Source organism: Echeneis naucrates, chromosome 14 (assembly GCF_900963305.1).
Source record: "Echeneis naucrates chromosome 14, fEcheNa1.1, whole genome shotgun sequence".
Taxonomy (NCBI): Eukaryota; Metazoa; Chordata; class Actinopteri; order Carangiformes; family Echeneidae; genus Echeneis; species Echeneis naucrates.
The window spans coordinates 4458945-4471468 of NC_042524.1; the positions used below are offsets into that span (position 1 = coordinate 4458945).

The 12524-nt window shown below is 42.6% G+C and overlaps 1 protein-coding gene across 2 annotated transcripts; it reads right to left on the minus strand.

Moving 5' to 3' along the window:
• Positions 1 to 1104: 1104 nt before the first annotated feature.
• On the minus strand, positions 1105 to 10649 carry map3k7cl (map3k7 C-terminal like). Of its 2 annotated transcripts, none has more exons than XM_029519933.1 (5): positions 10495 to 10649; positions 9494 to 9604; positions 6938 to 6996; positions 5075 to 5190; positions 1105 to 1965 (listed from the first exon to the last, which is right to left on the minus strand). In XM_029519933.1, the coding sequence occupies exons 2-5, from the start codon at positions 9567 to 9569 to the stop codon at positions 1785 to 1787; spliced, it is 432 nt and encodes a 143-aa protein (XP_029375793.1). In that variant the 5' UTR covers positions 9570 to 9604; positions 10495 to 10649; the 3' UTR covers positions 1105 to 1784. The 2 variants fall into 2 exon arrangements, with proteins under 2 accessions (XP_029375793.1, XP_029375792.1); XM_029519932.1 differs by having other exon boundaries at positions 9494 to 9579; positions 10495 to 10645.
• Between the last annotated feature and the right edge of the window lie 1875 nt (positions 10650 to 12524).

A 12524-nucleotide genomic window follows, 5' to 3' on the forward strand; every position in this document is an offset into this window, starting at 1 on the left:
CTCAGTCATATGGCCTGTGTGTGAGTATGTGAGAGGGAGGGAGAGGGAGACATAGAGCGAGTGTGTGTGTGTGTTGCAACAGCTCTGGGTGTAACAGAGCAAGCGCTGACTCATACACTACTGCTGATAAAGGATGAGCAAGCGGTTTTCCCGTCCATACCAATCCCACCCTCGGATCCATGTGGTAAACTAAGAGGCCCTTCCCAGAAAATCCCTTTTTAGATTTATCCCCAAACACAATTCAGGGATTAAGGTGATCGTTGGGAATGTAAACCCGGTGTTTAGTCAGCCTCTTGCTTATTGTCAGTGTCTTTATATTTAGATTAGTGTGGAATTACACAACTGACTGCAGACACAGTGCATTTTGGGAGCAAGTGTGTAAATAGTGTTAATAACAAATGAAACCGACCTGTTGGGGACAGAGAGGGGTCGTTATGTGTGTCTAAAGGCTAAAATGTTTTCAGCAGGTACTTGTCATCTCATATTTGTATTTCCAAGTGGCAGCTTATCTTTTTATGAGCTCAGTTTATTTCTTCCTTGTTGTGTGTGTGCAAAAGACAAAAAGAGAAAGAGAGAGAGAGAGAGAGAGAGAGAGGGACCACACTCTGTCGGCGAAGTTACAAGAGGTTAACAGCTGTAAAACCTTCAGCAACTAATGTTATTGAATATTCGTCCTCCATGGGATTCAAATGTTAATACGCTAAGATAAAAAATATCTGTGACTGAATGGTCAGATTAATACAGCCAGAAGTTGTTTTTTTGTTTTTTTTGTTTTTGTTTTTTTTGCAAGCAAGTTTTGTAAATGAGGAGTGAAGAAAAGATAGACATTAAAGTCTTTAGAAAGCACTGTTGCCAAAGTCACATGTTGTGTAGGAGAAAGAGGGAAGCCAGACACAAACCGGCCAATCAGGTGACTGTTTCATAATTCCCAAATGAGCTAATCCCTCTCATGAAAAAAGCAAAAAAACAAAAACAAAAAGAAACCAAATCAGTTCCTATTTCCATGTAATTGACAACAATGTCATAAAGGCCACAACATAAACACAGCGCCAGTCTGGAGAAATGAAACTACAATAAGGAAGTGATGCTGGTGGTAAAATAAAATGCATTTTATTATTATTACACCAAGACAGTAAGCAACTGTGTATCTTGTTGTACACTTGCCCTTCGACAGGTGAGCGAGACGTGCTACACCGAAGAATGTACAACTCTCATTACAGTGCTGTGTCGCTGCAGCCATCATGGTGGACAAGGTTGATCGCCGTTGTTCGTTTGCTGTTCTTCACAAAAGGCTTTGATTCCTCATTCTCTGACGCTGTGCCCGACACTTATCTCATTTCCTTTTTTACCATAAGAGGAACTTGGCGGGGGTGGGGGAGGGAGGGAGGGAGGGAGGGGAGAATGGGGAAACACTCCTCATAATACGACATTTGGACCACATCATACCACCTTTGTCTCCCTCCACAGACCTCAGCGTCTCCACAGGACCTGAGACAAATGTCATCTTATCTGGTCACACTCACAGCAGCCGACACAGTGTGAATATGTACTGTGAGATTATCGCTATGGCGACCAGCAAAGATTTCGCAACATCACATAGACTCACTATCACAACTTCACACTGACGATGGCACTGGTGGACAAATACGGCAGCTCTTTGTGTAGTTAGCTGATTCACAGGCTGAAGGCTGTTGAGACTGAGTGCTACAGCGGAGCCTTCATTCCCGCTCGCTCTCCCGGCCTGGTCGTCAGCTGGATGTCTCAGGTTCTGTGGAGGTCAGGGGTCACGAGGAGTCCTGCCCCGTTCGATTGGTCAGACAGAGCCTCTCCAGCTCCAGGGCTCGCTCGTTGTGGACAGTCACCAAGTTGCGGTTCTCCTCCGTCAGACGGCGAAACTCCTCCTCCAGACGGGCAATCTCCATGGCAACCTTCTCATCCTCCACCAGCTCTGCCAGCAACTTACGCCTACGCGGACAAATTAGATTTTCAAGATTTATGAATTCCCCGCCCCCCCCCCCCAAAAAAAAGACATCTCAAAACTGATTTTTTTTTTTTTTTTATAATTAATTGACTGCTGAGATGTTTGTTTATTTTCCATCTTTTAAGTTATTTTGTTCCTCAGATGTTTTCAGAAATTGCCAGAGGCGTGGAAACATCCAAACTCAGAAAAAGGCAGATTTACAGAAAGCTATCCACATTCATACCTACGAGGGAATTAAGAGTCTGCAGCTGTTTTGTTTTTAGACTGTGGGAGGAAACCACAAGGACCAAAATCACCATGGAAACAATGCAATTGATGCAATACATGAAAGACCTCAGCCGAGAAGAAACACTAATTGGGCTGCAAATCTAATCTAATGTGGCTGAATAAATAAAAAAACCTTTGTGAAATGAAGTTAATACCTATAACAAACACAAACTCAGCGATATTGTTTACACATCTAAACTGAAACCATATTGTTGAGTGAAAAACAAGGAAAACTCAAAGGTCTCCCTGAATGTCGCTGTATCCACGTAGATTAGGTTAGCTGTGCAGACAGGCAGATTAATGGTCTTTATCTCAAGCGATTTCTTATCATGACCAGTCATATTTTTTTGTAAAATATTAATTATGTCTCTTGAGCTCTTTGAGATGGATAATTATGAAATTTAAGTTGGGTTGTTGTTTGTTTTGGGTGGAGGGGGGGTTCTGGTCAGATTTTTTCATGCTATGCTCAGGACCTGAAGAGGAAGTTCTGGGTTTGCTGACTAATATTAGATGGAAGACGTTGACATCCGTCTAAAATATATGCAGCCTAGACACAATTAACTGCATTTCTTTTTTCTGAACTCATTCCTCTATCTCTAAAACCAGTTGAACTGTGTGACTCTGGCACTGATTCAAGCTGAATGACCTGACTTTACCTGGCAAAGAGCCACCAGCCTTTGGACTTTAAAAAGGTAATAAGAGTGTGTGTGTGTGTGTGTGTGCATTAATCCCCAATTTATGTTTTAAAAGAAACTGAATCTATGATTACTTTATACTTAAGATATAACAAAATGTGTTGTATATGAATAATATTTGGTGACTATACACATGAACAGTGTGATATAGAACAGTTAATGACTTCACATCCCTTCTCCGTGTGACTTAACTCTTAGAGGGTTACCGAAATGCTATCAACTGTAATTAGGTGAAGGTTTTTAACCGCAAAGACAACACGCAGTCTGTATGTATGATGCCATCACTGGAAAATGCGGTCCCAGAGACAGATACTGTTGTTGGAAACACAGAGTCACTTCTAAGTACTTTTCCAGGTGTCTGCCTGATTACCTCTCTGCCAGTCTATGTAGTTGTTTGGCTCACTGATCGCGTCTCAACCCTCCAAGTTACCGGTGTGTAGTTGAAATCAAAATGAAAGCCAAGTTTAACATGGCTCCCCTCCAACTGTGTACTCAAGCCATAATGTAGTATTGTACTCATGTAATAATGCAGTAACGACTGCTGAGAACTCATAGAATAATGTAGTAAAGTCTAGTGAGTTACATCAGAGTACTGATGTAATTTTAAAGTACTGTCATAGGTCATAATATCAGCATGTTGATGGGGCTTTGGCTCATCTGATCCCACAAGATGATCTCTGGTTTTTACTTTTGTTTTTTTATGCAAGTTCAACTATGCACGTTCATGGTAGACTGTGTGACATGTGGAAGTGTATGTGTGTGCATGTTTACGTCAAAAAGAGGGTCTGAAAAAGGGGAAGAGATCCTTTTCAGTCCAAAAAAAAATTAAATCCCTCTGAAAGCAGACAGTCCAGACTTAGAGGATGCTCAGAAAACTTTTTCCATTAAAAATCGTTTTTTTTTTTTTTTTATGTTGCCCTTTCTGTGTACCCTGAATTTGTAAAGATCTGAATACGATTTACACATCGCAAGTTGAAAGCACTAACAAAATGAAACCATCTCAACGAGCTCACCCTGCCAATCAAAATCAAGTCAAAACTTGACGCAAGTTTAAGTTCACCGGCATTATTTAACAGATTTTGTAAAAACTGGACAGGAATATGAGAAAAATACCAAAAATCTAAGTGAGTGAATTTTGGGAAATCCCTTCTCAGTGTTTTTCTGTGTGTACTCTTCTCAGTTCATTACAGGAAGAAACAAAACACTCACAGTATTGTGTATTTTGCTGTCAATGTTGGATGAGGAATTGAAGAAACTATGAAAACATTCAGCCTTCATTGGAAGTGTTTGCGTATGTGTGTATGTGTAGGTGGGTGGGTGTCTGTGTGTGTGTGTGTGTGTGTTTATGTGTGCGCATGAGGTTCTACCAGACTGACTCATTGTGTTTTTATCAAAACTCAAGGCCACAGTCGTCCCATCAGAGTTGGCCTGTTGTTCTCTATTTAGCTCACTGCTGTATTTTTCTTTGTGCAAGCGTGTGTGTGTGTGTGTGTGTGTGCCTTTATTTGTGTAAGTGTAGTGGTGGGTTAACAGCAAAGGGCCTTGAAAATCCCTCTGCTAAGACTACGCACAGCTGCTGAGGACACTGGGGACAGAGTGCAGTGAGTGTGTGTCTGACTGTTTGTGTGTTATTCTCAGCACATTTGAGCTTAGGGCAGGTCACACCTGGCGTAACCTTCACAGCCACACTCACCCCTGTAGATGCCTGATGACGTTTCTAATTAAAAAGTAATAATAACAACAGATAGATGTGGACGAAAGTCACACATTACCAGCTGTTCCGATATCATGTTGAGGGAGCCGCTCTCAGCAGGTCCGTGCTAAAAGCTGTAAACAAGTTATTAACATCTGCCATCTGGTGGACATTTGATTCAAAATGCCTCACACTGTTCCAAACACACAACTATATTCAAATAAATGATTATAATACATTCTCATTGTTGAAGTTTACCAGTGGGACTTTAAACGCCTAAAATGATCTAACTATAACTGTAAAGATGACCGGCCCGCCTGTGTGTGTTTTCTGCTGGTCCACACCAAACTCTCTCGGTCAGATGCTTCTCCATCAAACCACAAAGTCTTTTGATTGTATTTTAGCATACGTTTTGATGACATCTGATTAGGGACTCACTTGTGGTCCTCGAGCACGGTGATCTCGTGTTTGACCTGGTGGAACTCCTTCGCCATCCTGCAGTGTTCCTTGTACACCTGAACGCTCTCTCTCAGAGACACACAGGGGGGCACCGGCTACAGGAGGACAAAGAGACGCAGTCAGTCCAAGCAACTGAATGAAACAAACAATGCAAGCACGATGATGTCCGTGGTAGTTTTGACGACACGTTAAGAGACCTTTGTCTGACCGGAACAGGACCAGAGAAGTTTTTGTTGGAAAATGATGCGCAGGGCCGACCAGGTAGAGATTTGTAAATGCCCAGTTCGATACCAGCGAGGGTGGACTCTTTCCTGGATGTAATTTCTCTGTCTATCTAAACTGTCCCATCATGAAATACAGTCACAGAACAACCCCAAAATGATGATGACAACTATTAATCAATTTTCAAATGAGCCACCGATTCATTATCAGGTAATCTCTGATTCCACTGAATTAATTCAGTGTTTCTGAAGCTAAAAAGCTGTTAAAATGCTGATTCTCTGACATTTCCTGCGAAGCTCAAGGGGCACCTGTCACGTACTTTGATCAATGGCAGGGTATCTCCCTCCTCCTACCTCTGTGTCTGACTGCATGAGAGACACAAACTGTGGTCAGGTCATCTTAAACACGAGGACGGAGCCGAAGTGACTAAATATTCTTTCTACCTCTGTGAAATCTGTGCTTTATTTCTCCCGTACTCCCGTTTGTGTGCACTTTCTTTTTACACGGTGTAACAGTACAGAGCATGGCAACCACCATTCATTGGCCTACGACTGTCCTCATTTGATACTCTTAAGCAACATGCAGTTTCAGTGACCCTGGCACTGGCACTGGCACTGGCTGAAGGATGATTCAATGACAACACTAATAGCAGAGTGAGCGCACACGGTGAAAACACTGATTCATGGCCTGATAAGCTAAACCCGAGCTTCTCCTTATTTAGAGATTCACTTCGGAGCAGAACAGAGGCTTACAAGAAAGTCCACGCTCCGTTTTTACATCGCTGCTCTCTGTTTGACAGGTTTACTCCATGGTTTGTTTTAAAATGGGGTTCCTTTTTTTTTTCCATTTGCCGCTGTTGGGTTTTACGTTCTCTCTCCAGCGATTTTCCAGAATGAGCTCACTGAGAAAAGCGTTTCTGTACTTCAATGTGCGCTTGCCTGTTTGTTTCTACAGCACATGGAAAGAGCAATAATGATCAAACCTTTTTTTTAACAAACGGGGATTTAATTCGGCAAATCCATTTATACAAAAAAAAATAGTGTCAAACAACCAGATAGAGGCTGGCCTAATGGACGGCCTGTGTCACCCAGTGGTTTGTGAAATTTTTGTCTCACGTTTAAAATTTGGGAGATGCTTATTTTTACTATTTTTCAAACCAGAATGAACCACATTTGGAGGAGAAGATGAGGAGGAGTGAGGTATCTGAGCTGCTCCGTTCTCACTCCTGCAGGTCACCATGTGGTGCAGTCTGTCAGTCACATAGAAGCCACGGCCCTTAAAGCGTGCCCTGCCCTGTGGTCTATTTTCCTCTAAATGGGACTGTAATTTTAAAAAAGAACATCATGTCGTGTTTGAGAAGACCTGAAACTACCCATTGAGAACATAAAATGAGAAGTAAGATGATTCTGTCATACACTTAAACACATCTGACTTCTTTTTGCAGCCTGTGGAGTCGTCCCCTGATGATCAGTAGATTGTGAATTGTAAAATGTAATCGTGAAATGTAAAACACTGCATTTCCTTTTTCTTATGAAGTGACAGCCTTTTTTCTTTTCTGTTATGTGGCTCAACTAACTTGTACATTTGACGTAAAGTGATGTACCAGCATGTTCTGTTTACCTGTAACCGTTGCTCAAGCTCTGGGAAGGTCTGAGAGAGGTCCTCCACATCTTTGACATCTGTTGAAACAGAACACATTTTTCACACAATAATGACTAATTACTGAAACTGATTACTCTAAAAAAAAAAAAAAAAAATCATCAACATTTATTTAAAGCTGAGCTAATTACGATAATATTGTAAGATAAGACATATGGTGAAACTGTAACACAGAGCATTGTTCATTGTCTTTGTGTTGCTAAAAATCACCCTTGTGTTGACTGATGACCAAAAACACACATTAAGATTTTCTATTTCAGAAAAAGCAGCAGCAAAAATACTAAATCAGTACAATTATAAGAAAAAAAATCCCTGTTTTTTATGTTAATTATGTAAATGGACTGTAGAATCAGTAACTCCATATAATTAAGATACTTATGAAAAAGAACTTTATGCACCAAAAGTCGTTCTCAGAGTTATAACATTACATCTTTTTCATTTTTGGCTTTTTATTAGGAATGCAATAAAAAAAATGTAAGAATCCTGTTAATGTTGGTCTTTGTCACTGCACTTTTCCACAGATTCTCTTTCTGAGAATCTCATACTCATCATTTCGTCATATTGAGGCTGGAAATACAAGGTGACAGTGTCATTGGTGTGTCTCCTTATAACAGCTACTGCTGAAGGACGATGTGAAGTCTGTGTTTTCCTGAATGCAGTTCCTTTTCACCGCAGTGATTGATTTTGTAATGATGTTTTCAACTCGTGTTTCGTGACTGCTTTTCTGTTCTGTGCTTTTTGAGAAGTTATCTCAGCTTTGTTTGGTAAATCAACACATTGCTAAATGTCTCCTCAGTTTTAACATTTTATGGCTTGCTGCATGAGCTTCCTACACAGTCAAGTGATTTGCACTGCAGGCAGGTACGTAAATGCATTACTCCGCCTCATAAAATGTCCTGAAATGAAACACTATAGGGGCCTCTTATATGACACAACAACATAGCAACACAGTGTTGTGCTTATAAATGAGCCACGTCTTCTTGCTGCGCGGCAGTAATGAGCTGTCACACTGAAAGACATGCATGGCAAAAATACAGAGCGACGACTAGCAGACAGACAAACACAGAAAAGAAAAAAAACAAACAAACAAAAACAGGACGAGCCAGATGTATAGACAGAGAGGGGGCTTCAGACAGACAAACAGACAGACAGACAGAAACAGACAGGCTGCCTGAATCAGCCTCAGCCTCGACAGTAATGTCCCCCCGGAGATGGAACACATGTGGAGAATCCTGCGATGATGCAACTTTCTAAAAGCAGGAGTATTAGCGGACCAGCCTGCAGCCAAGGGGCCAATTATGATGAGGAATAAATACAGTTCTCATGCTTAGGAATGACACAGCGTAGGATTATAACTATGCCTGGCATTAAGTCATGAAGGGCCTAGAGGATGATCCCCAGACAGGGTGCAGATCTCAGTTGGCCCTCCTCTGCTGCTCAGAAACACAAGTTCACAGAGACAACAACATGATGGCCTGGGGAATATCCAGAGTTTAAATTTTGGAGCTCAGGGTTGTAACTCGTCTGGAGCTCCAGCTAAAAGTAAACGAAGGCATGTAAGTACGCTGCAAACTAAAGCAGATCCCGCGCAGTCGCAGAGTGAACCAGCCCCCAACAAAACCAAACATCGGCGGGATAACTAGGCGAAACTAAGTGAAACCCACAGAGATGGAGAGTCGAAATTGTTAAATTGGGAAGAAACACAGAGCGTCTTGCAATCTGCGAATTAAAAAACAAAAATTTATGGAGTTCACCGGGACCATGCTTTCGTATCAAATCTGAGTTGGTTGTTTCTACAGCAGCCCCCCCCCATCTCATGTCCCTCTGAGAAACACAAGGGGGGGGATCAGGGGTGGGTGCAGCAGGATTGCAAGTGTTAAATACTTATAAATATAGGCCAGTGTTCTAAAAGCTGAACAGTGAATCAGGCAGCAGGACACTGTTAGTATTAGAGGAGAAACCTGACTCTGTCATTGCATAGCTGCAGCTGCTGTGCCAGCGGCCCCCCTCCCCCCCCCCCCCCCCCGCCTCGCCCTCCTGCTGTAAAACATCCTTACAGACGTTACCTAGCACCAAAGGTAGGGCCAACCTTTGTGGATTGTGCACGTTTTTGGATCAAGATTTCAGTCACAACAATCATTGTGCCGTTGGCAGCGAGAGCGCATACATGGACATTTTGCAAGCACACAACTGCACACACGTTTGTTTTGAATATGATGCGGGTCCTACAGAAATAGAGGGAGCACCTGTCCCAGCTACAGCAGCGGAGTATGGATACAGCTAAAGTGGTGGGGTGTGATGGGGGGCTGGTACAGGCAGACCGGGCCTGGTCTGTTTTGGAGGGAGGAATGTGTCGTGCATGTGTTCCACACATACTGGAAATGCATTGAGAGTTGATCCAGGATCTGTCAGGTGTTAAATGATCACTTGAGTAATAGGTGTATGTAAACCCAAAATAAGCTTTAGAATGTTTTTATACCACAAGACGTGTGTGTGTGTGTGCGTGCGTGTGTTTACCTGCTGTGTCGTCGAGGCTGAAGGCGATTCTAACTTCAGATTTATCTGGAGACACTCGTCTGGTTGAGGTGATCATTTATCCCTTCCTTCGGCCACAGGCACAAAACAGAGCTGTTAGCAGAGTCAAAAGCACCTCGTGAAAGACAAGTGATGATTTCACGAGGGCTCAGTTCATCAGTCAAGTGGAAAACTGAGAGCAGTTTTAATGACGTGTTAATAATTCAAGAGGTTTATTGTGAAAAATTGCAGTTTGCGGCATGTTAAGTCTTAAATGTGAAATGATCTCCCTCCCTGTCTCTGATTTACATAACTGCAACTGGACAGCTGGGTTTTAAACATGGACAGAATGAGCAATGTGAGGAAGTCATAAATTAATCATTGGTTTAAATTTAATCCCTCAGTGTGGTGAGTGCATGATTTTTTTTTTTTTTTTTTAATTTACTTTCCTTTTTTCTTTTTGCTTTTGTTTTTCATTTCAAGTCAGCAAGTGAGACAGGTGCAGTGGGTCAGTGCAGACCCTTCAATAAAGCATGTGATAGAGCCACAGCTAGGAAAGTATGGAGCCTTGTGAATGGACACACACACACACAAGCAGAGAGCCAGTGGTCAGGTTCATCGTGCATTTAGAGTTGAGGAGGGATTAAATAATTAGGGAGCTCTGACAGACTGGCTCTGAGGTCTGGAACCAGCACGCCTGCTCTCCCAGTGAAGCTGCATACTTTTTATATCAGAGATTGTGTCTCCTTTAACCCTGTTAAACCCCTCAATGACCTCATACGCCATCAAATAATAATATTTTATGAACATTTTACACTTTTTTAACGTCTCCCTCAGTTGTTAGAAAGACTTTAAAGCTCTTTTTTTTTTTTTTTTTACTGCTGACCAATCACAGTCTTGGTCAGTAAAATCTAGCACAATATTAGTGAGCTGAATATTCTAACAGTGCACAAAAAGTAAGCATATAATGTATAATATGATGGAGAGGAGCAGGCCATTGTTACCTGAAGCAGCTACAACCAATTCTGCAGTTTGAGTCCGGGCAGGGGGAGGGGGGAGATGGGGGGGCTGGGGGGTTGGATGTGCAAGTCCTCTGAAGACAGCTTGTTGTTTGCTCCCCCTCGGATCACCGCTGTGTGTCTTCGGGGGGGGGGGGGGGGGGGAGGAGGAAAAAAAAAAAGGTGCAGGTCGCTTCTTTTAGCGCAAAATTCCAGCAAAAGTTGTCCAAAGTGTCTCTCCAGGAGCTGAGCACCCCTCCGCCCCCCTCACCAACAACCCCCCCCCCACCCACCCTCCCTCCCAGCCGCCTCTGCCGACCACCCCTCTTTGTGTCGGATCCGGATTGAGCTGATCTGCTCTCCCAGCTTCCCAGCCGAGCCGTCCACTGCTGTGGGTGTCTGTCGGAGCGTGGACATGGACACGTTGGGTGGAGGAGTGGGGGGTGGAGGGTGGAGGGGTGGAGGGGGGGGGGGCGGCCGGGCTCCAATTAAATGTCTCAGATGACATGACTTGAGCCCGCAAAAATGCCCATAGCTCCGGCAGTGCTTTGAGTGACACGGGCATGCCGCCGGGATGGTGTCTGGCTTTGCAATAGCTGTGCAATGAGACAGTTGCTCAGAATGAACATCTCATGTTAGAATAGCTCTCATGGAAGAAAGCAGTGCCCCCCCCCAATAGGTGTTTATCTGGACAGGTGTAGGTTTTCAGGGTGGAGGAAGATGATGCACCTCTTCTGCTTTTCACAGAGTTTATTCACGGAGTTAACAAATTTGTTATGTAATCAAACCTCACAAGTAGCCCACATTTGTTTCCCATAAGTCCCCCAACCTCATGCTAGTGCAGTACTAAATTACTGGCATCCGTTTAACAGAATAAAAATTTCCCCCTGCTGTTATTTTTTCCTTTAACAGATGGAGATTAAAGCCGGTGATTCATTTATCCTCTTATGAGCCAGAGTGACTTACATTTCATTGCTGCTAAGTGAAAACCATGTTCTGCAAAGTCTGATGTTTTATTTATTCTTTCCTATAAACTGCAGGATTAAGTGTTCCTTCACATATTGAAAAAAAAAAAAAATCTCCTAGTTCTTAAAATGTATAAACCATTTTAAACTCTACTGGATTATCTGAAACATGTATCATCAGAGAACTGAAATCAGGAGTGTTATATTTTGCTTTAAGAAAGCCTAAAAAAACTAAACTAAGGAGAACATGCACTTAGTTCTTAAGTGTCCAAACAAATTAGTTTGATGCCAAATTAAAAAGTGGACAAAGAGGCATCTGGCCCGCTTATAGGCCTTCATTACATTCATATTCTGAAGTCTACACAGTTTCATAATAATGAGGTGACCTCGAGCCTTTGAGGGCGGGTTTGAAAGAAAAAGAAGCATCATAAATTCAGCTCTGCGATTACTGCACAGGCTTTAATGTTTTGATTTACTGATCAGCTGCTTTGGCTCCAGAAGGCCACTTCACCTGCACACCAGTAGATGACAGCATTACCCCTGAATTATTTACGGCCAGGCTTTCAGGTGGTGGGAGAGAGAAAAGGCAGCTACAGAGAGAAAGAAAGATGAATGATGCTCTGCACCTCCAAGAATACGCCTCCTCCTCGTTTGTCCTCATTGACAGGCTGTTGACACAGACCTGGGTTATTGGCCCTCGGGACCGTTCGGCTCATTGTGATGGATGGGACACACTCAAACGCCTGACGCTCTTTTATGCTGGAGTCATAGTTTAGGTGTAACTCTCTTGCATTTTGTGTTTACAGTTAAGCACCTCATGTAGAAATACATGAGCCCGACCTGACAGGTTTGAAAGATTTACACGTGCAACACACAAAGATAGAGTCTGTCTGCAAATTCTACAAGAGCTGCACAAGTGTTGTGTTGTGTAAAAATAATCTGTGCAGTGCAGCCAGTCTGATTCAACAAGGTGGTTACATTTATGACATCTAAACTGGCCTCTTTTGTTTTTCAGTGCTACAACCTTTGTCAAATGATTTCCATAATAATATATTTCAACATGTAAATAAG